Source organism: Heptranchias perlo, chromosome 10, assembly GCF_035084215.1.
Source record: "Heptranchias perlo isolate sHepPer1 chromosome 10, sHepPer1.hap1, whole genome shotgun sequence".
NCBI classification, from domain to species: Eukaryota; Metazoa; Chordata; class Chondrichthyes; order Hexanchiformes; family Hexanchidae; genus Heptranchias; species Heptranchias perlo.
The window spans coordinates 52004360-52028988 of record NC_090334.1 but is presented as its reverse complement, the minus strand read 5'-3'; the positions used below and the strand labels follow the sequence as shown (position 1 = coordinate 52028988).

The 24629-nt window shown below is 43.1% G+C and overlaps 1 protein-coding gene and 1 long non-coding RNA gene across 4 annotated transcripts in view; one reads left to right on the top strand and one right to left on the bottom strand.

Moving 5' to 3' along the window:
* The window catches only part of LOC137326550 (exocyst complex component 3-like), a 64817-nt gene extending 41935 nt beyond the window's left edge, over positions 1-22882 (top strand). For all 3 annotated transcript variants that reach the window (XM_067991764.1, XM_067991763.1, XM_067991762.1), the window contains exons 8-12: positions 9656-9779; positions 9855-9977; positions 10084-10239; positions 11946-12064; positions 12733-22882. In XM_067991764.1, the coding sequence (XP_067847865.1) occupies positions 9656-9779; positions 9855-9977; positions 10084-10239; positions 11946-12064; positions 12733-12919 (709 nt within the window). In that variant the 3' untranslated portion in view covers positions 12920-22882. The remainder of the gene's footprint in view (positions 1-9655; positions 9780-9854; positions 9978-10083; positions 10240-11945; positions 12065-12732) is intronic.
* On the bottom strand, positions 268-21214 carry LOC137326553 (uncharacterized). Its single transcript, XR_010964218.1, has 3 exons — positions 21127-21214; positions 9629-9671; positions 268-397 (listed from the first exon to the last, which is right to left on the bottom strand). It is a non-coding gene; the product is annotated as an uncharacterized lncRNA (long non-coding RNA).
* Positions 22883-24629: the final 1747 nt, after the last annotated feature.

Sequence of the window (24629 nt, the reverse complement as noted above, 5' to 3'; positions counted from 1 at the left end):
GGAGTTGGACTCCTCCATTCTCTCCGCTATTGTGGAGCGTGTACGTGGTATGTTTACCAATACATCGCAAAGTTGCAGCTGAACCTCAATCATTCTTGTTCTCACGATGGCCCCTGGGGTTCAGCATCTGTGTCCAGCTGAGCAGAGCTTGGAGAGGATTGCGCCCTCCGATGCAGACCCTCCACAGCTGCCCCTTCCACCAGTGTCTGTTCACTTGTGAGTTTTGAATCAGCAGGTGACAACCCAACTAACTGGCTCACAGGACCTACCGAAGTGCCAGTCTCTGCGCTGGTGCATGGCTGTATGTCCTGTGATGGTGCACCCTCTGAATGAATGAGGTCCTTTGAGGAATCGATGTCACACATCTCCGCACATTCTTCTTGTACACGTGAAGATCCTGGAAGACAAAAGAAAGCAAAAGGAATTAGTCATGGCAAAGTAACAATCTTGGCAATCACCATACTTAGGTTTGTTGTAGTTCAGTCATTGATGAAATAGTGGGTACGGTAGCATAGTGGTTATGTTACTGGACTAGTAATCCAGAGGCCTGGACTAATAATCCAGAGTCACGAGTTCAAATCCCGCCACGGCAGCTGGGGAATTTAAATTCAATTAATTATAATAAATCTGGAATAAAAAAAACTAGTATCCGTAATGGTGGCCATGAAACTACCGGATTGTCATAAAAACCTATCTGGTTCACTAATGCCCTTTAGGGAAGGAAACCTGCCGTCCTTACCCGGTCTGGCCTATATGTGACTACAGACCCACAGCAATGTGGTTGATTCTTAATCTCCCTCTGAAATGGCCTAGCAAGCCACTCAGTTGTACAGTCTCGCGACAGAAAGTCACAATAAGAATAAAATCAGACGGACCATCCGGCATCGAACCACTAGGCACCGGACACGACAAAGTCAAACCAAGCCCAGTCGACCCTGCAAAGTCCTCTTCACTAACATCTGGGGACTTGTGCCAAAATTGGGAGAGCTGTCCCACATTCTAGTCAAGCAACAGCCTGACATAGCTTTTCTCACAGAATCATACCTTTCAGCAATGTCCCAGACTCTTCCATCACCATCCCTGGGTATGTCCTGTCCCACCGGCAGGACAGACCCACCAGAAGTGGCAGTACAGTGATATACAGTCAGGAGGGAGTGGCCCTGGGAGTCCTCAACATTGACTCCAGACCCCATGAAATCTCATGGCATCAGATCAAACATGGACAAGGAAACCTTATGCTGATTACCACCTACTGCCCTCCCTCTGCTGATGAATCAGTCCTCCTCCATGCTGAGCACCACTTGGAGGAAGCACTGAGGATAGCAAGGGCACAGAATGTACTCTGGGTGGGGGACTTCAATGTCCATCACCAAGAGTGGCTCGGTAGCACCACTACTGAACGAGCTGGCTGAGTCCTGAAGGACATAGCTGCCAGATTGGGCCTGTGGCAGGTGGTGAGCGAACCAACAGGAGGGAAAAACCTACTTGACCTCGTCCTCACCAATCCACCTGTCGCAGATGCATCTGTCCATGACAGTATTGGTAGGAGCAACCACCGCACTGTCCTCGTGGAGATGAAGTCCCGTCTTCGCACTGAGGACACCATCCAACGTGTTGTGTGACACTATCACCTTGCTAAATGGGATAGATTCAGAACCGATCTAGCAGCTCAAAACTAGGCATCCATGAGGCGCTGTGGGCCATCAGCAGCAGCAGAATTGTATTCCAGCACAATCTGTAACCTCATGGCCTGGCATATTCCTCACTCTACCATTACCAGCAAGTCAGGGGATCAACCATGGTTCAATGAGGAGTGTAGAACAGCATGCCAGGAGCAGCACCAGGCGTACCTAAAAATGAGGTGCCAATCTGGTGAAACTACAAGTCAGGACTACATGCATGCTAAACAGCGGAAGCAACACGCTATAGACAGAGCTAAGCGATTCCACAACCAACGGATCAGATCAAAGCTCTGCAGTCCTGCCACATCCAGTCGTGAATGGTGGTGGACAATTAAACAACTAATGGGAGGAGGCGGCACTGTAAACATCTCCATCCTCAATGATGGCGGAGTCCAGCACGTGAGTGCAAAAGACAAGGCTGAAGCTTTTGCAACCATCTTCAGCCAGAAGTGCCAAGTGGATGATCCATGTCGGCCTCCTCCCGATATCCCCACATCACAGAAGCCAGTCTTCAGCCAATTCGATTCACTCCACGTGATATCAAGAAACGGCTGAGTGCGCTGGATACAGTAAAGGCTATGGGCCCCGACATCATCCCGGCTGTAGTGCTGAAGACTTGTGCTCCAGAACTAGCTGCGCCTCTAGCCAAGCTGTTCCAGTACAGCTACAACACTGGCATCTACCCGACAATGTGGAAAATTGCCCAGGTATGTCCTGTCCACAAAAAGCAGGACAAATCCAATCCGGCCAATTACCACCCCATCAACCTACTCTCAATCATCAGCAAAGTGATGGAGGGTGTCGTCGACCGTGCTATTAAGCAGCACTTACTCACCAATAATCTGCACACCGATGCTCAGTGTGGGTTCCGCCAGGACCACTCGGCTCCAGACCTCATTATAGCCTTGGTCCAAATGTGGACAAAAGAGCTGAATTCCAGAGGTGAGGTGAGAGTGACTGCCCTTGATATCAAGGCAGCGTTTGACCGAGCGTGGCACCAAGGAGCCCTAGTAAAATTGAAGTCAATGGGAATCAGGTGGGAAATCTCTCCAGTGGCTGGAATCATACCTAGCACAAAGGAAGATGGTAGTGGTTGTTGGAGGCCAATCATCTCAGCCCCAGGACATTGCTGCAGGAGTTCCTCAGGGCAGTGTCCTAGGCCCAACCATCTTCAGCTGCTTCATCAATGACCTTCCCTCTATCATAAGGTCAGAAATGGGGATGTTCGCTGATGATTGCACAGTGTTCAGTTCCATTCGCAACCCCTCAGATAATGAAGCAGTCCGTGCCCGCATGCAACAAGACCTGGACAACATCCAGGCTTGGGCTGATAAGTGGCAAGTAACATTTGCGCCAGACAAGTGCCAGGCAATAACCATCTCCAACAAGAGAGAGTCTAACCACCTCCCCTTGACATTCAACGGCATTACCATCGCCGAATCCCCCACCATCAACATCCTGGGGGTCACCATTGACCAGAAACTGGACCAGCCACATAAATACTTTGGCTACAAGAGCAGGTCAGAGGCTGGGTATTCTGCGGCGAGTGACTCACCTCCTGACTCCCCAAAGCCTTTCCACCATCTACAAGGCACAAGTCAGGAATGTGATAGAGTACTCTCCACTTGCCTGGATGAATGCAGCTCCAACAATGCAGCTCGACACCATCCAGGAGAAAGCAGCCCGCTTGATTGGCATCCCATCCACCATCTTAAACATTCACTCCCTCCACCACTGGCACACCGTGGCTGCAGTGTGTACCATCTTCGACAGCACCTCCCAAACCCACGACCTGTACCACCTAGAAGGACAAGGGCAGCAGGCGCATGGGAACACCACCACCTGCACGTTCCCCTCCAAGTCACACACCATCCCAACTTGGAAATATATTGCCGTTCCTTTATCGTTGCTGGGTCAAAATCCTGGAACTCCCTAACCTGACAGCACTGTGGAGAACCTTCACCAGACAGACTGCAGCAGTTCAAGAAGGCGGCTCACCACCACCTTCTCCAGGGCAATTGGGGATGGGCAATAAATGCTGGCCTTGCTAGCGATGCCCACATCCCATGAACAAATGAAATAAAACAGGCATCTGCGGATTTCCAGTCTCTCCATCTCTGATTTAGAGGGATGCAGATGTGCCACTATGCTGCAAGGCTTTCTTCTTTGTATCTGTCAGCTGGACTATTTGTGGAGGGCCACCTCCAGTCCTCACCCTCTCCCTTGCATTTTGCGCTCTCTTCTGCAAGGGTTGAAAGAACAGACCTGTGAGAGACTGGAGGTGACGTATTCACCCGATGGATGCAGTGCGTTGGGTGAGGGTGGCTATGAGTCAGATACATCACATTGCATAAGGGTTGGGGTGAGTGGCAGCGGTGGATGGATACATGGGGAGGTGAGGAAGTGCACAGAAAGTGAAAGATGAGTGCTGCTGAAACTTAAATGGGTGTGAGGAGTGATTTGATGGCGTACGCTTGGCAAGGCAGAGTGAAAGGGAGGCTGTTGTCTATTAATTGTATCCATGTGATTTATAGCAATTAGTGTTAATTGTATTCAGGTGATGTGTATCAATTGGGAACTCTTTTGTATCCATTTATAAGAGAGCTGATCTGGGGTGTGGTGTGGGTGTAATGTTGAGCTCTGTGAATAAAAGCTTGGAAGCAACTGAAGACTAGCCTCTAGTTTTCTATCCTTCACCACTTGGCCAGTTTATTACATTGTACACCACAGGATGTAGGTGAATCAGCAACTGTACTCACTTTTCCTGACCTGGTTAGGTCATTAAAGTGCTTCCTACACTGCAGCCAAGACCTGGGCACTGTGCTGCTGCTGCTCACCTCCTCAGCCACCTCCAGCCACGCCTTCTTGGTGGTAGAACCAAGTTTCTTCCTCCCACCGCGGGGATATATTGTTTCTCTCCTGGTCCTTACTGCACCCAGCAGTACTTCAAGGGAACCATCTGTGAACCTGGATGCTGGCCTTGCTCTCTTTGAATCCATTGAATCATTTCCTCCTTTCTCCAAAATCCATTTTTGCATTGGCCCTTCAAATAGTGGACTTCTGATCGCGTCATTAGAGTGCGCAGTACACCCACTATGCAGCTTGGAGACAGGAGACCCAGAAGCAAAAATAATTGGCTTCAATGAAGTTGTAATCGCAGATTCTGATGCACAAGAACATAAGAGATAGGAGCAGGAGTAGGCCATTTGGCCCTTCAACCCTGCTCTGCCATTCAATGAGATCATGGCTGATCTGATTCTGGCCTCAACTCCTCTTTCCCGCCTGTTCCCCATATCCTTTGACTCCCTTGCTGATCAAAAATTTGTCTAACTGAGCTTTGAATATATTCAATGACTCAGCCTCCACCGCTTTTTGGGGCAAAGAATTCCAAAGGTTCACAACCCTCTGAGAGAAGAAATTTCTCCTCATCTCCGTCTTAAATAGGCAACCCGTTATTCTGAGACCATGCCCCCTTGTTCTAGATTTCCCCGATGAGGGGAAACATCCTCTCAGCATTTACCCTGTCAAGCCCCCTCAGAATCTTATATGTTTCAATAAGATCTCTTCTCATTCTTCTAAACTCCAGAGAGTATAGGCCCAACCTGCTCAATCTTTCCTCATAAGAAAACCCATCCATACCCAGAATCAACCTAGTGAACCGTCTCTGAACTGCCTCCAATGCAAGTATATCCTTCCTTAAATAAGGGGACCAAAACTGTACGCAGTACTGTAGGTGTGGTCTCACCAGCACCCTGTACAGTTGTAGCAAGACTTCCCTGCTTTTATACTCCATCCTCCTTGAAATAAAGGCCAAATTTCATTTGCCTTCCCAATTACCTGCTGCACCTGTATGCTAACTTTTTGTGTTTCATGTACAAGGACACCCAAATCCCTCTGTACCGCAGCATTCTGTAGTCTTTCTCCATTTATGTAATATTTTGCTTTTTTATTCTTCCTACCAAAGTTGATGACTTCACATTTTCCCACATGATACTCCATCTGCCAAATTTTTGCCCACTTGCTTAAACTATCTATATCCATTTGCAGACACTTTGTGGCCTCCTATCAACTTACTTTTCCACCTATCTTTGTATCATCAGCAAATTTGGCCACAGTACACTCGCTTCCTTTATCCAAGTCATTGATATAGATTGTAAATAGCTGAAGCCCCAGCACTGATCCTTGTGGCACCCCACTAGTTACAGATTTCCATCCTGAAAATAACCTCTTTAGCCCGACTCTCTGTTTTCTGTTAGTTAGCTAATCCTCTATCCATGCTAATATATTACCCCCAACACCTTGTGCAGTAACCTTTTATGTGGCACCTTTTCGAATGCCTTTTGGAAATCCGAATACACTATATCTACTGGTTCCCCTTTATCCAACCTGCTTTTTACTTCGTCAAAGAACTCTAATAAATTTGTCAAACATGATTTCCCTTTCATAAAACCATGTTGACTCTCCTTGATTTTATTTTGAGTCTCTAAATGACCTGCTACTACTTCCTTAATAACCAATTCTAGCATTTTCCCAATGACAGATATTAGGCTAATTGGCCTATAGTTACCTGCTTTCTGTCTTCCTTTTATGAATAAGGGCGTTACATTTGCGATTTTCCAATCCACTGGGACCTTTCCAGAATCTAATGAATTTTGGAAGATTATAACTAATGCATCCACTACCTCTGTAGCCACTTCTTTTAAGACCCTCGGATGCAAGCCATCAGGTCCAGGGGACTTGTCAGCAGACCCATTAGTTTGCCTAATACTTTTTCTCTAGTGATAGTGATTGTTTTTAGATACTCTCTCCCCTTTGCCCCTTGATTATCTACTATTATTGGTATGCTTTTAGTGTCTTCTACTGTGAAGATAGATACAAAATATCTATTCAATGCCTCTGCCATTTCCCGTCTCATCCTCTAAGGGACCTATACTTACTTTGGCTACTCTCTTCCTTTTTATATACTTGCAAAAGCTCTTACTGTCAGTTTTTATATTTCTTGCTAGTTTACTCTCACAATCTATTTTCTCCCTCTTTATTTTTTTAGTCCTCCTTTGCTGGTTTCTAAAGTTTTCCCAATCTTCAGGCTTACCACTAATCTTTGCCACGTTGTATGCCTTTTCTTTTAACTTGATACCATCCTTAACTTCCTTAGTTAGCCATGGCTGGTACACCCTTCTCATGGAGTCTTTCCTCCTTACTGGGATATATTTTTGTTGAGTCATAAAATATCTTTTTAAATGTCTGCCACTGCTTATCCACCGTCATACCTTCTAATCTGTTTTCCCAGTCCACTTTAGCCAACTCTGTCCTCATGCCATTGTAATTGCCCTTATTTAGGTTTAATACAGTATTTTCAGATCCAAGATCCTCATTCTCAAACTGAATATGAAATTCTATCATATTATGATCACTGTTTCCTAAGGGATCCTTTACTTTGAGGTCATTAATTAATCCTGTCTCATTACCCATTACCAGAACTAAAATGGCCTGTTCTCTGGTTCCACAACATATTGTTCTAAGAAACAGTCCCAAATACACTCTTTGACCTCATCCTCAGGGCTACTTTTGCCAATTTGATTTGTCCAATCTATATGAAAGTTAAAATCGCCCATGATTATTGCATTAACTTTTTTACAAGCCCCCATTATTTCTGGATTTATATTTTGCCCTACAGTGTAGCTACTGTTAGGGAGCCTATAGACTACTCCCACCAGTGATTTCTCACCCTTGCTATTTCTTACCTCCACCCAAATTGATTCTACATCTTGATCTTCTGAGCCAAGATCATTTCTCACTATTGTATTAATTTCATCCTTTATTAACAGAGCTACCCCACCACCTTTTCCTTTCTTCCTATCCTTCAGAAATGTTAGATACCCCTGAATATTCAGTTCCCAACCTTGGTCACCTTGCATCCATGTCTCTGTAATGGCAATGAGATCGCACCCATTTGTTTCTATATGTGCTGTCAATTCATCTATCTTATTACGAATGCTGCACGCATTCAGATAAAGAACCTTATATTTTGTCTTTTTACCATTTTTTTTCCTACTCTGACCCCATTTGCTGGTGCGCTCTTATGTTTGTTCGCTCTGTCCCTTCCTGTCACACTCTGGTTATCATCACCCCTATCTGTTCCCTGTAATACTTCCTTGTCCTTTCTCTTCAATATTCTAAATTTCCCCCCACCTGAACCCTCCCCCCACCCCCCCATTTAGTTTAAAGCCCAATCTACAGCCCTAGTTATTCGATTCGCCGGAACACTGGTCCCAGCATGGTTCAGGTGAAGCCTGTCTTGACGGAACAGCTCTCTCTTTCCCCTGATGCCAGTGTCCCATGAATCGAAACCCACTTCTCCCACACCAATCTTTGAGCCACACATTCATCTCTCTTTTTGCTCGTGGCGCAGGTAATAATCCAGAGATTATTACCTTTGTGGTTCTGCTTTTTAATTTAGTCCCTAGCTGCTCATACTCCCTCAGCAGAACCTCTTTCTTAGTCTCACCTATACCTACCACGACAACTGGATCCTCCCCCTCCCACTCCAAGTTCCTCTCCAGTCCGGAGGCGATGTCCTTTACCCTGGCAGCGGGCAGGCAACACAGCCTTCGGGACTCACGCTCTTGGCTGCAGAGAACAGTATCTAGCCACCTAACTGTAATGTCTCCTACTACTACCACCTTCCTTTTTACTCCCCCCTCTTGAATGGCCTCCTGTACCACGTTGCCGTGGTCAGTTTGCTCACCCTCCCTGCAATCCTTGCTCTCATCCACACAGCTTGCAAGAACTCCATAACTGTTAGACAAGTGCAAGGGCTGAGGCTCCTGCAATGCTATCTCCTGGATCCCCGTACCTGCCTCACTCGCAGTCACACGCTCCTGTCCCTGACCACGGGCCAAATCTAAAGTGTTTAGTCTAAGGGGTGTGACTGCTCCTGGAACAAAGTGTCCAGGTAACTTTCTCCCTTCCTGATGTATTGCAAAATCTGCAGCTCGGACTCCAGCTCATCAACTCTGAGCCGAAGTTCTTCAAGCTGCAAACACTTACTGCAGATATGGTCGCCCCGGACAAGACTGTCCATTAGCTCCCACTTGTTGCAGCTGCAACACATCTCTTGCCCTGCTATATCAATAGTATTTATTTAATTAATTACGTCACTGTCAATCAAATTATTTATTTCCCACGTGAAAATCCACCCCTCCCCGCTGTCTTCCCGGCTCCAGGTAAAAACCATGCCCAAGGGATCAGTGTTGTAGTTTTTCTCTGCACTATATTCAGGTCTTGGATGTTTCGGGGGCAATTTTCATTTTGCTACCACCCCACTTACGTCTAAAAACACAGCAGGCCCTTTGGCCCAACCAGTCCGTGTTGGTCTTTATCCTCCACATGATCAGTAGTTGGAATCCTATGTGCCCGCTCTCTTCCCATATCCCTTTTATTCCCTTTTCTTCGACCACCTATCTAACCTATTCTTAAATGTTAACATGGTCTTTGTTTCAGTCACTAATTCTGCTAGTACATTCCACAGCTTCACAATCTTCTCTGTAAAAATGTTTCTCCTGCTTTCTGTCCTAAATCTCTTGCATTTAATATTATATCTGTGCCCCTTGTTCTGGATCCCTCAATCACTGGAAACAGTCTGTTTCTATCTACCCTGTCCCATCCCATCATAATTTTAAATACCTCCATCAAATCACCCCTTAATCTCAAACAAAAGCAAAATACAGTGGATGCTAGCAAAATTGGTAGAAAGGCAGAGGAAAATCCTGCCTACTGTATCCACGTATTGTAGTTCCAACATAATCTGTACACCAGGTGGCACTCTAAAACATAACTTGACAGCTAAAGCTACAGGAATAAAGACTGCCTGTTACATTCCATATTTTGTTCTCCATTTCCAACAACTATTCTCTCATTTATGGTTATCAATTTATACTGCTTACCTTTATCTCCCTTCCTCCCCACCACAGGGAATACGTAGAGACTCTTCAGCAGGACAATGTTGTACATGCAAACAAAGTAGAAAAGACATTGAATAATGCTGTACAAGATCTCAATAAAATTCTCTCAGATGATCTTCTGCTTCAGTTGAAGGTATGTTGGGAGTAGTGTTCTCAAATAATTTATACATTAATGATATGCTACTATACTGGAAATTTTATTTTCTAGTGTTGTTTTAAGAAGCTCATGACAAAGAAATGGCTGTCCAACAGTGAAGATTTTGATCAGATAATAAGCACAGCTAAAAAGTATTGTGAAGAGTTCAAGAAAATGAAACAAACCAATTGCCAGGTACACTGCTTATAGTTCAAATATCAAACAGTTCAATTATTAAATATTGTAAAAAGAATGACTATTATAAATAACTGAAAATTAATTATTTCTGTTTAAATATAAGGTCCTAACATCTGATGTCCACTATCAGTTTGTTAGAGAGTACATTACACAAATCATGAAACAGCGCATTAACTGCAAATCATCTAGAAAGCGTGGCACAGCAGCAAATAAAATAAGAGAAGAATTGGGAACAATAAATAAGATGTATGAAGAACTTGTAAGTAATATGAAATATTTTATATTAGTCTTTGTTTTTAAGAGTATTCCCTGCAAGTCTTTATGCACCAGCTGACACACCTCTGTCATAACTCCCCCTGGTGTGCCAAAGCCTCTTCAAACAATATTCCCCCACCATGTGCAGGCTACTTCATGTATTATCTTTGTGTTTTCTTTAAAAAGTGCACCTTCCTTCAGACTTCCTACCAGTCATAGCATTGACCCTGTCTGTCATATATTGATGTGCCTTGCATCTTCTTTGCATGCTGAAGGCCTCCTTCCCTATCTAAAATGTCCTTGCATTGTTTCATTACTGTGGTTCGAAGCAGCAAAATCTCCTTTCTTTGCCAACATTCAGACATTTTCCTAAACAACTGCCTATTACAGAACTTGATTCCCAAGGTTTGACATTTATGAAGGTTAAGTACTTCATTAGCTGCTTGAGAAGCATGAATGGACTGTTATTAAAGGTGCATCATGATGGTCCGCTAATTTTTTTGCGGCTAATTAAATCACATTCTTTCACATTTGAAAGCCATGTGTGTGTACCTTACCCCCATTTCATTCATATGAAAAATATGCCCTTATGTTTTTAGCAAAAATAGGAATGATGGGCATAGGTATTCAGCCAGCTCCACTGTGAAGTAATTAATAAACACTGCATTAAATAACCTAACCTTTATCTAGTTCATATATCTACTATCCCTCCTAATCTCTAGCCTTATTTGAGATTTGCTGATTTTGTGTTTCTCATTGTTCCTTTAATTCTTGATATTAACAGGGCTCTAAATTTAGCTAAATCCTGATGAACGGCAGTGGTTACAAACATTTTTGTTTGGAGAACCCCTGCAAATATTAACACACAGCCAGGGAACCCCTGCAAATATTGACACTTCTAAAGGCCTCTGCCTAAAATTCCAAAAGACAGTGTCAGACAACTAAAGAAAACAGGGATATCATTGCAGATTTTATTACTATTAGAATACAGCAAAAGAAATAAGTTGTTAGTGAGTAAACAAGTGTAGAATTATATAGAAATCTGATGACCTCCAAGATCCCTTCATGGATTCCCTAAGGTCCAGACACTCCATTTTGAAAACTCCTGATGCAAAGGGGATTTTAGTGACTTGCCAGTGCAGTTACAAGGCATTTTTTCCTCATTATGAAGAATGATTTTGATCATGAAGGTAGAAGCTTTACGATCAGTTATTCTAGGTGCATCTCGAAATGGCTGCTACAAGCAGGCCCAGATTGATTCATGGATGGAGAATGGGGTAAACCAGTGCTATGTGATATACAAGGATAAGTAAAGTTTATATTTAACAAATCTATTTAAGGTGCAATTTATGTGAATGGGATTATTTAATCTGTCTTCTCATTTTTAAGATACCAACGGTAGTACCACTTCAATTAAAACAGCAATTCAGGAGACTTGCCATGACTTCAGAATAAAATCACATGTTTTGAAAATGGTTTCATAGGCTATAAAGCATAGTGGTCAACTAGTAATTACTGGTAAAACTTAGTTCTAAAAATATAGTTGGTCATCATGTTGACTCGGAAATGTATAAAATACTAGCTTGTAAATGTTAGTATCGTCAGTAGCTGGGTAATAGAAGGAAAATAAAAACTTGCTTATAAAATGCATCAGTACAAGTAATGAATTTTTAGTTTGTAGATGTATGAACTAAATCTTTTGTTTTCTAGGGCAGTACTGCTTCGTGGCTTTTTCCAGCAACTCATCATTTGGCTGATTTTATTGATGCAAACAGAAAAGAAATTGAGACAAAACTGAACGCATTGTATGTAGACTATCCAGATATCAGGTAAATTGGTTGTGCTTAGTACTAACCATTTATCTAGATATGTTTTTAATTCTTGCTAAGGCTTTTTTACAGTAATTTTTTGTCTTGAGCATTCCCAACACAGAAATTGTGTATATTTCGAATTTGGGCACGTGTTTCATTCATGGATCTTGGATTGTCCATCCATTAATTTTAAACCATGGACTTTGTTTAAATTAATTATTTAATATTAAAAATTAACATAGATAATCATAAATTAGCACATGTAGAGAGGTAATATTTCATATTGTCTCCTCCCTAACCTCTGTTTATGACCACTACACATCTCGCCTAATCTCTGCCACGTAACCTGACCTTCCTTTGTGTCTGTTCGCATGTGTGTTTTGGCTCCTGCTCTGAACCTGAGCCCAGTACTTCAATTTTCTTTTTATTTTAGGCCTCTCTTTTGACTTTCTCTCCTCTCACTCTCTATTATCCTCACCCGTCCATACCACCTTTCATCTCTTCCCCTACTCCAACTGATCACTACACCTTAGCTTCCTTATCTCCTGCTGCCAAACTAGGCTTTGAACAGCTACCCTTTGTACCTCGCTAAATGTATCTTTAGCCAACTTCTTAAAACTAATTTGTGCTGTTTGCCATAGTTTATGCAGATTCTTCTAATGATTGCTGTTCCCTCTAATTTACAGTGGAGAACATGTTTCAGCCCTTCTTTATTTCCGTGGGATCTCAAGAGGGAAAAGGAAAAGCAACTTAATTAAGCATTTCAACCAACTGGCGAAAGATTCAAAAGATCCAATAACAACAGCACACCCATGTCTTTTTGCAGAAATTGTTTTCACTGGACCAGTGAGCTGCATACCTTCACTTATTTGATCTCAAGTCAAAACTTTAATCCACAAATTTAATGGCTGTATCTTAAATGTTCAAGCATCCTTGGGCATAATGTAGTAATGTCAGAAGATATCTTAAAAGTATAATGGCTATGAAAAATTACTTGTACCAAATGCAAAGTAATACAAATCTTAAATTGACACATTTTTAAAACTTAGAAAATCCCTTAATGTGCCCATTGTCCACACTTCTATTTGCTATTGGTCTTAAACCCCTGATTGTATTGAGTGAAAACTGATGACAGTGCCATTTTTGGCAAAAAGTGGGATATAAATATTTAGGACCATGATATTCCATTAATATTGCATAATGTATTCTGTCATTAGGTAGCAGAGAAACTAGAAAGCATCCTAGTGAAATGCAGAGCCTTTCCAATGTCTGCAGGAGAAGGTAGATACAAACAAAATTGAAGCCATGCATTGGCTATGTTCTGTTTTTGCACGGGTTCCCTAAGGGTCCCTGAAACACCTTTTCCCAAAATTCTATTGCTCAAATCCATTTCAGATGTTTTCTTTTAAGGTGGAGTACATACATGCTCCTCTATCCCCAGTTCAAATCTCTATTAATATAGCTTTCCCTCCTGGATGTTCAAAATAAATGAGGTGCCTCCTCCTTTAAGAGGAGTCATAGACCATATCTGATCCAATATTGTATATCATCAAGCCATTTACTGAGAGGAATATGGGGCTAGCCTAGATTCAGGTACATCCGTGGCAAAACAGTATCCAAGACAACCTTGTAATTAGATCGATTGACCTCAGATGATTCACCTTAAGCATAACTTTGCATTTATGATTCGGAGCACAAACCTTGATGTGAAGAAGTGGGAACAAACAGGTAGAAGGTGTTTGACCTTTCCTTTTTGCAATTACAGCTTTCTTTCACCCAACTCCAAACGGAAGCTGTTGTGACAAAAATTAAGCACTTTTGTCTGAAATATTGTATCACTGGCTTCTTTCCTTCTGTAATGGTAACTTTAGAGTTAAAACCAGGAGCAACTGAAGGAATGACTCTCTGGTGGCTGTATACACCAGCATCCAATAACAACTTGCATTTTATAAGCAAGTTTTTATTTTCCTTTTATTACCCAGCTACTGACGATACTAAAATTTAATATAATGTCTTTAAAATAGAAAAAAAATCCCAAGGCACTTCACAGAGGTGTGATCAAACAAAAAACGATGCTGAAACAAAGGAGATATTAGGCAAGATGACTAATGGTTGGTAAAGGAGATGGATTTTAAGAAGGGCCTTAAAGTAGGCGAGAGAGTTGAAGAAGCTGAGGGATTCAGGGAGGGAATTTCAAATCGTAAGGCCTAGATGGCTGATGAGCGCAGTGTAAAAGGAGAATCCTGAGAACGGGAGGAGAGTCCGAGAGCAAGAGGAGAGTCCGAGAGGTGAGTGCAGTGTAAAAGGAGAGTCCCGAGAGCGGGAGGAGAGTCCCGAGAGCGGGAGGAGAGTCCCGAGAGCGGGAGGAGAGTCCCGAGAGCGGGAGGAGAGTCCCGAGAGGTGAGCGCAGTGTAAAAGGAGAGTCCCGAGAGGTGAGCGCAGTGTAAAAGGAGAGTCCCGAGAGCGGGAAGAGAGTCCGAGAGGTGAACGCAGGGTAAATCTAAGGCAAGTCATGGCAGCAGAGCTCGCACCCGTGATATGCTCCTCCTGCACTATGTGGGAAGTCATGGACACTACAGGTGTCCCTGGCAACCATGTGTGCAGGAAGTGTGTCCAGCTACAGCTACTGGCTAATCGCATTTTGGAGCTGGAGCTGCGGGTGGATTCACTGTGGAGCATCCGCGATGCTGAGATTATCGTGGATGGCACGTTCAGTGAGGTGGTCACACCGGAGGTAAAGATTACGCAGGCAGAAAGGAAATGGGTGACCGCCAGGCAGAGTAAAAGGACTAGGCAGGTAGAGCAGGAGTCCCCTGGGGCCATCTCCCTCTCAAACAGATATACCGCTTTGGATACTGTTGGGGGAGATGGCTTATAAGGGAGAAAGCAGCAAGAGCCAAGTTCGTGGCACCACGGGTGGCTCTGCTGCACAGGAGGGGTGGAATAAGAGTGGCAGGGCTATATTGATAGGGGATTCAATTGTAAGGGGAATAGATGGGCGTTTCTGCAGCTGCAAACGTGACTCCAGGATGGTATGTTGTCTCCCTGGTGCTAGGGTCAAGGATGTCACGGAACGGCTACAGGGCATTCTGGAGGGGGAGAGTGAACAGCCAGTAGTCGTGGTCCATACCAGTACCAACGACATAGGTAAAAAAAGGGATGAGGTCCTGCAAGGTGAATTTAAGGAGTTAGGAGATAAATTAACAAGCAGGACCTCAAAGTTAGTGATCTCCGGATTACTACCAATGCCACGTGCTAGTGAGTATAGGAACAGGAGAATAGATCAGATGAATGCGTGGCTGCAGGGATGGTGTAGGAGGGAGGCATTTAGATTCCTGGGACATTGGGACCGGTTCTGGGGAAGGTGGGACCTGTACAAGCGGGACGGGTTACACCCGAGCAGGACCGGGACCGATGTCCTCGTCAGGGTGTTTGCTTGTGCTGTTGGGGAAGGTTTAAACTAGAATGGTAGGGGGATGGGAACCTGAGCAGGGAGACAGAGGAGGGGGAAACAAGGATAGAAACAAAAGACAGAAAGGGAAGAAGCAATAGTGGAAGGCAGAGAAAACAAGGTCGAAAAACAAATAGGACCATAGTGCAAAATAAAACTAAGATGACTAGCAATCTTAAAAAGACAAGTCTAAAGGCATTGTGTCTTAATGCGCGGAGTATTCGCAATAAGCTAGATGAATTAACAGCGCAGATGGATATTAACGGTTATGATATAGTTGTGAATACGGAGACATGGCTGCAGGGTGACCAAGGATGGGAACTGAAAATCCAGGGGTATTCAATATTTAGGAAGGACAGGCAAAAAGGGAAAGGAGGTGGGGCAGCATTGCTAGAAAAGGAGGAAATCAATGCAATAGTGAGGAAGGATATTGGCTCGGAAAATCACAATGTGGAATCTGTATGGGTGGAGCTAAGAAACACCAAGGGGCAGAAAACGTTGGTGGGGGTTGTCTATAGGCCCCCAAACAGCAGTGGAGATATAGGGGAGGGCATTAAACAGGAAATTAGAGATGCATGCAAGAAGGGTACAACTATAAACATGGATGACTTTAATCTACATATAGATTGGTCAAACCAAATTAGCAATAATACTGTGGGGGAGGAATTCCTGGAGTGTGTACGTGATGGTTTTCTAGACCAATACGTTGAGGAACCAACCAGAGAACAGGCGATCCTAGACTGAGTATTGTGCAATGAGAAAGGATTAATTAACAATCTTGTTGTGCGGGGTCCCTTAGGGAAGAGCGACCATAACATGATAGAATTCCTCATTAAGATGGAGAGTGAAGTAGTTGAATCTGAAACTAGGGTCCTGAATCTAAATAAAGGAAATTATGAAAGTATGAGGTGCGAGTTGGCTATGATAGATTGGGGAACTTTACTAAAAGGAATGACGGTGGATAGGCAATGGCTAATATTTAAAGAACGCGTGCAGGAATTACAACAATTATTCATTCCTGTCTGGCGCAAAAATAAAACAGGAAAGGTGACTCAACCGTGGCTTACAAAAGAAATTAGGGATAGTATTAGATCCAAAGAGGAGACATATAAAATTGCCAGAAAAAGCGGCAAGCCTGAGGACTGGGAGCAGTTCAGAATTCAGCAAAGGAGGACAAAGAGATTGATTAAGAGAGGAAAAATAGTGTATGAGAGTAAACTAGAAGGGAACATAAAAACTGACTGTAAAAGCTTCTATAAATATGTCAAGAGAAAAAGATTAGTGATGACAAATGTAGGTCCCTTACAGTCAGAAAGGGGGAAATTATAATGGGGAACAAAGAAATGTCAGAACAATTAAACACATACTTTGGTTCTGTCTTCGCAAAGGAGGACACAAATAACCTGCCAGAAATGTTTGGGATCCAAGGGTCTAGTGAGAGGGAGAAACTGAAGGAAATCAGTATTAGTAAAAAAAATAGTGCTAGGGAAATTAATGGGGCTAAAGGCTAACAAATCCCCAGGGCCTGATAATCTACATCCCAGAGTACTAAAGGAAGTGGCCCTGGAAATAATGGATGCATTGGTGATCATCTTCCAAAATTCTATCGACTCTGGAACAGTTCCCACAGATTGGAGGGTGGCAAATGTAACCCCACTATTTAAAAAAGGAGGGAGAGAAAAAACAGGGAATTACAGACCAGTTAGCCTAACATCAGTAGTGGGGAAAATGTTAGAGTCTATTGTAAAAGATCGATAACAGAACACTTGGAAGGCATTAACGGGATTGGACAAAGTCATCATAGGTTTATGAAATGGAAATCACGCTTGACAAATCTACTGGAGTTTTTTGAGGATGTAATTAGTAGAATAGATAGGGGAGAACCAGTGGATGTAGTGTATTTGGATTTTCAGAAGGCTTTTGATAAGGTCCCACACAAGAGGTTAGTGTACAAATTTAAAGCACATGGGATTGGGGGGAATATACTGGTATGGATTGAGAATTGGTTGACAGACAGGAAACAGAAAGTAGGAATAAACGGGTCTTTTCCCGGGTGGCAGGCAGTGACTAGTGGGGTACCGCAGGGATCAGTGCTTGGGCCCCAGCTATTCACAATATATATCAATGATTTGTATGAGGGAACTAAATGTAACATTTCCAAGTTTGCAGATGACACAAAGCTGGGGTGGGATGTGAGCTGTGAGGAGGATGCAAAGAGGCTCCAATGTGATTTAGACAAGTTGGGTGAGTGGGCAAGAACATGGCAGATGCAGTATAACGTGGATAAATGTGAGGTTATCCACTTTGGTTGTAAAAACAGAAAGGCAGATTATTATCTGAATGGTGATAGATTGGGAAAAGGGGAGGTGCAACGAGACCTGGGTGTCCTTGTACACCAGTCGCTGAAAGCAAGCATTCAGGTGCAGCAAGCAATTAGGAAGGCGAATGGTATGTTGGCCTTCATTGCGAGAGGATTTGAGTACAGGACCAGGGATGCAGGGCCTTGGTGAGACCACATCTGGAGTATTGTGTGCAGTTTATCTGAGGAAGGATGTCCTTGCCATGGAGGGAGTGTAACAAAGGTTTACCAAACTGATTCCTGGGATGGCAGGACTGACGTATGAGGAGAGATTGGGTCGACTAGGCCTATATTCATTAGAATTTAGAAGAATGAGAGGTGATCTCATCGAAACATATAAAATTCTAACAGGACTAGACAGACTAGATGCAGGGAGGATGTTCCCGATGGCTGGGGAGTCCAGAACCAGGGGTCACAGTCTCAGGATACGGGGAATGCCATTTAGAACCGAGATGAGGAGAAATTTCTTCACTCAGACTGTGGTGAACCTGTGGAATTCTCTTTCACAGAAGGTAGTGGAGGCCAAGTCATTAGATGTATTCAAGAAGGAGATAGATATATTTCTTCATGCTAAAGGGATCAAGGGATATGGGGAAAAAGCAGGAACAGGGTACTGAGTTAGACGATCAGTCATGATCATTTTGAATGGCGGAGCAGGCCCGAAGGGCCGAATGGCCTACTCTTGCTCCTATTTTCTATGTTTCAATGGCAAGGCCACCAATGGTGGGGCAAAAAAAGGGTGGATGCACAAAAGGGCAGAATCAGAGGAACAGAGAATTCAGGGAGGAGTTGTAGAGCTGGAGGAGGTTACAGAGATAGGGACTGTGGGCTAGAAATTGGGCTGTCTAGCGCCCATTGTTTCGGCGCTATGCGGCCTCCCGAACATCCAAGATGGCGTCTTGGATGTGTGCATGCACCAGACGCCATCATGGTAAAGGGTTTAGTGTATGCGCAAATAACGAACGCCGGCAGCATGTAAAGTAAGGAGAAAATGCATACAGTGAGTATGCAATGCTGATTTAAAGTGATAGACACCAAATGGTGTCTATCATTCCACTCAATGCACTGACTTGACCACGACCATCTGAACGTGTCTTAGAGTGTCTGGAGAACCTCCCACCAGCGCTATTTAAAGGGACCATGCAGGATTTATAATTGATTGCTGGATTATTGCTTCTGGCTAATGATGCATTAGTACCTGTTTTTGGAGGTCTCCTATACTTGAATACTAGGATGAGGAGACATAACCCAATATTTAGAGCCAGGACTTGCAGGAGTAAAGTTAGGAAACACTTCTACATGCAAAGAGTGGAAGAAGTTTGGAATGCTCTTTTGCAAATGGCAGTTGATGCTAGCTCGCTTGTGAATGTTAAATCTGAGATTGATAGATTTCTGTGAACCAAGGGTATTAAGGGATATGGGGCTAAGGTGGGTATATGGAGTTAGGTCACAGGTCAATCATGATCTCATTGAATGGCGGAACAGGCTCGAGGGGCTAAATGCCATTACCACTTGCTGCCTCCTGTTATGCGCCACCTTCTCCTGCAAGCAAGCGGGACGTGTGCCTGGGTGATGTGCCTGTCATGGTTGAATAGCTGCCAGTGTGTGTGGCCTGTGAGTTGTGGGTGAGCGGCTTGCAACAGTGGTAATGTGTAAGGGTGAGAGGAAGCACCTGATTGGAAGAGCTGCGTACTGATGGAAAAAATTTGTTGGTATGAGGGTGATGGGGGGTGTAGTGCGTGGAGCAGTGGATGCGGCTAGTGGTGCAGTTGGGAGGTGATGCTACTTGACAGTTGACCTCACTCACCTTGACCACTCGTGTCAGAGCCTTGAACATCTTCCAGCACTGCATCCATGTTCGTGGTGCTATACACCTGGCATTGACTGCGTCCCCTGCTGCCTCCCACTGCCTTTTGGGCATATGTCTGGAAGGCCTATTGCCGCCCCCCCCCCCCCCCCCCCACTGGCGGGTATAGGATGTCCCTCCTTCTGTCCACCTCTTGCACCGAAGCGTCTAGTGCATCAGCAGAGACCCTTGGTGCACGCACTCTCGCAGGCCTGGTACCAACTCAGATTGGTGAGGTCTGGCATGCAGATTGGAGGATGTGGGATTTAGTAGTGCGCAACCTTAATTCAATGTTTTAACGTAACTCATTCGTTTGTAAACATAGAGACGGATCCTGCATTCTGTGTTTTGTTTGTGCAATGTCTGATCTCTGTTCAGACTCCATGCTGTCAGCAGACTGTTATTTTTAGCAAATAACAGATACCAGCTATCTTTAAGAGATTTTGGCAGGCTGTCAGAGAGACTGCTGGTGGAAAGTGCAAATGTTGTGGAATCGCAGTGACAAGGCCTGGATTTTTCGCATGCACGAATGTCTCGTCCTACCTGTGACGAGTTGACCAGGCGCTGGTTAATTGCGCAACGTGATGCCCGTGCCCATTTTTGAGGATTAACCAATTTAACCCCACAGAAACACAAAAAAACAGGAGCCTCTTGAAGCTGTTCCGACATTCTATTAAATCATGGCTGATCTGTTTAACTGCCTTTTCTCCATATCCTACCTAACAAAAATCTATCAATCTCAGTCTTGAACATTTTAAATAATCCAGCATTCACAGCCATTTGAGGGAGAGAGTTCCAGACCTACTACCCTCGTATGAAAAAATGCTTCCATCCCTGCCTCAGTTCATCTGCTGCTGAGTCCATCCCAATCAGCAGTCAGTCCAAAGCCAGCAAAGAGATGAGCAATCATGTTTCAGGGATCAATTCTATGTTGAGAGTTAGTGCAGTAGAAATGTCTGTTGTTTGGACATTGAGAAAAATGTAATTACTGCAAACATACTGTTTGTGGTGAATGCTGTTCAATTTTAAATAAATTTCTCTGTTAATTTATAGCCTGACATTCTTTTGGCTACAGAAGGCAAGGAGAACTTATGGCAAGCATTCTCTTTTTGATCCCAGGATCATGCTACATTTATCCAAATATTGATCAGGTGAAGGCACATCCTGATTAGTAGGGAAGACAAGGTCCACTTACAGCAGCGGCTGGTGATGCTGGACCCAAGGAAAATATCTAGCTTAAGAATCCAAAAACATAGGGTTTTTGAACTGATTTTAGAACTCTCTTCAACGGTAGGAGGTGAAAAAAGAAAGAAAACACAAAACAAAAATACAAAATACATAAATTAAGTGCAAAAGGCCAGCAAATTCATCTGTTAAAATAAATGTAATACATTTAAAACCAAAAGGTGATTAAAAAGTATTACCTCACACTCAGTCCCAATGCAGCTCGATACAAATTTGGGATTTTGCTTTGGGTATTCTCTCCAGTACAATGATGCTAATCAATCCTCTAAGTGTTCTGAGTGTCCTGCAGTTTAGTGGTGTCCCCCTACTGTCCAATATCTATATGATAACGTAATATGATATTATGATAATATTCCCTTGTGATCTGAACTGGATATTCATTTGAAAGATTGCGGAGTAAATTTTTGTCTTCATCATATGGGCAGTGGTCTGATGAAGCCAGATCGCCCCCATTATAGAACCCGCCTGATTTTCATTCCATTAATTTCAATGATGAATTTGACAAAACTTTTAATTAAAAGCAATTAATTGTTTCTTTCTGAAAGGTGAAACTAGGAGGGAGGAGAGAGACTTATAGTTGAGACTGCAGAACTGCTTTGTGTAATATCAGTAAAACTTCACCACATTACCACCCATGCGCTGAAGATGAAAATTTACCTCCATGTGTGTTTTGATGAACCATGGAAACACTTAAATTCAATCAAGACAACGTGTCTTTGTGTAACACTACAAAATAATGAATACACTACGCTTGCCCACATCAGTGAGTCACCTTACTTGAATTACCAACTACTAACTGCCGGCCAACTTCTGAGCCTGGCCAAAGCTTTCCCTTACAGCTTTCTTTTTTTTTTATTCGTTCATGGGATGTGGGTGTCACTGGCGAGGCCAGCATTTATTGCCCATCCCTAATTGCCCTCAAGAAAGTGGTGGTGAGCTGCCTTCTTGAAACCTGACTGACTTTGCATGCTTTTTCTGGACCTGAGTGGCTTCCTGTGTCTCTGTCTCAACTTTTTATCTCCCTCTGTCCATAAACAAAACATTCAGAGACTTTCCAAATAATGGGTATGAGGTATTTGCTTATTCCCCAGACAGGCTAATAGCATTGCTTATTATTTGCAGTCTATGGAGAAACAACATCAAAAGTTTAGCTCATTAGCATTCTAACCATCTATTGTCTTACTGCCTTTTTTAACTTGTGTGAACACATTTTGCTTTTAAAAACCCATTATTTAAAAGTAGCTCTTTTTTTCCAAATTCTTTCTGTAGGAAAATGGTTAAAAATCCTAAAATATGATACAACCAAGCACAGCTTTAAGAGAAACACCAGGATCTGAGTTTGCAGATACACCCATTCTAAAACAAATCTTTAGGAACAATGTTGCCTTTCTGGGCCAAACCACAGAAAATGCAGGAAAGGAAAGCGCGTCCCTGATTTGCATGATTTTCAAAAGCTTATTGAGGCCTGCACATAGCAGCAGTGTGATCCTCTTGCATCACCAGAGCAACCTGGCCTGGAACGTACCAAGCAGTTGATTCACAGAGTGTACTTTTGTGGTCTTGGTTTTGCCCAGAATTCTCCAACTGCCCTCCCATCATGTGTGCATACATAACTGGTCCAAAGCAGCAGAACATTTTCCCTTATGTTAAAATAAAGTATTGGTCTTTGACAGAATAGTCACTTCTTACGTACAATGTGGAATTAAACAAGTTCCAATTTCTGCATGGGTTTCACTCAACATGTCTGTAAATATATTCGGATGACATATTTATATTCTTTTAAGACAAAATTTACTGTACATTCCTTTGCGGCACAGCAAGTTTTACCAATAATACGTAAAGCAGTTCTGCAGTGCCTCTTGCCCTCTCCCTCTCCTTCTTCCTGCCAGTTTGACCCGCTTTCTGAAAGAAACAATAAATTGCTTTTATTTAAAAGTTTTGTCAAATTCATCATACGGCTTGCACTTATTTTCAAAACCACAAGCTGACTTTTCCATTGCTAAAATGAATAATAGAATGTTTATAATTTAAACATAAACAGTAGTTGCAATAGGCGTGTAATCAGCACAGTCTGTCATTTTTTCTTTTTCTCTCTCACATGCACATACAAAATCTCTGTTTAAAACAAATACTCAATATAAGCTTGATTTGAATAAAGCTTTTAAAATTTGAACTCTATCATTTCTTCAAATAATTTTGAGAAAATGAACAAACAATGTTACTGGAAGCTGAAGAGAAACATTCCAGCAGTTGCCTTGACTAAATTCTGCTGATGCCTGCTGAGAAATTGTGCACGTTGTGCATGCTCAGATTGTCAGGGCTTTGAACAAAAATATCAGGTCATATTTTCAGCTTAAATTACGTTGTCACCCAAGCATAACTGGAGCAGATTTTGATGGGAAATTCCATGGGAACCACACCGCTGGATCCCCACTTTCCTGCCATTGCTGGGATTCCCACCGGAAGTCATGGGGGATATACAATGTATCTGTGAAAGTGACAAAAATGCATCATCCAATGTATTTTTCATCATTTGCACCTTAGCAATGTCCAGTGTTACAATGTGTAGCAGAGGGGGGATTTTAAAAGTTAAAGGGCCAGAAAGCCTATGCGATTAATTGCAAGGCCATTAATCACACAAGCATGCATTTATTTTTAAATTGAAAATTCCAATTTCTTCAGCCAGGCACACAATGTTGAAACAGGTCTCCAAGATCCTGCTGCAGCCAATTTCACCCCATTTCTGCTGGATTCCCAGACAGAGACAAGGGAGTCTGTTTAGAAGATGCAAATAACCCTGCCCTTGGAAAAGTGGCAAATCCTTGTGGAAGGCAGAATTAAAGTTTGCTGCATTAAAGATACATTGGGTATGCACAAAAGTGGAAAGCCTGGCCTTCAAGTGTAAGCTCAGGCATTTGAGAGAGGTCATCAATTAAAAATTTAATGAAGGTATTAAAAGACAAAAGAGACAATTTGATGGGTAAATGTAATGATGCGATTGTGAACTTTAACATTTTATGTCTTTATTTTGCTTAAAACCTATTTTGGATATTAGAAATTTCTGTTATTAAGAAAAGATCGTGGGGTAGAAATGGCTGTAAGTGCGTTTTCGCAAGAAGGCCCCAAATTCGTCTCCCTCATTATAAATAAAATAGGCAGGTTGCCAGTGCTACTCACACTGTTCGTTGGCAGCCCACCTAGTTGAGAGAGTCAATTTTGCACATCACCTCTTAAAGGGGAAGTACACTTTGGCCGCAGGCAACTGTCAGTGAAGATTCTGCACAATGACTGGCATAACATAAACTGTAATGCGCCTTCTCCCACCCCCCCCGCTGCCCCACAATTTTCTGAGGTTTTGGTAGAGCAGGTTGCCAGAAGGAGTGATATCTTCTATCCACCAGGTGACAGGAAGATATCCAGGCAAACTGCCCGGCAAGATTGGGCAGGAGTAGCAGAGCATATGAGTGCGAGAAGTATCGTCCCCAGGACATGGTTGCAATGCCGATAAAACTTTAATGACTCATGAGGATAACTAAGATAAGTCTCCTAACTCATATTTCTCATTACTCCCTGCACTATCTGTTGTCCCAGCACTCACAACCCTCCAATTACTAGCATTCTTCTCCAATCACTGCAGCACACTTCGTTCTACCTCCTTTTGCTCCTACTGCAGCATTCTGCA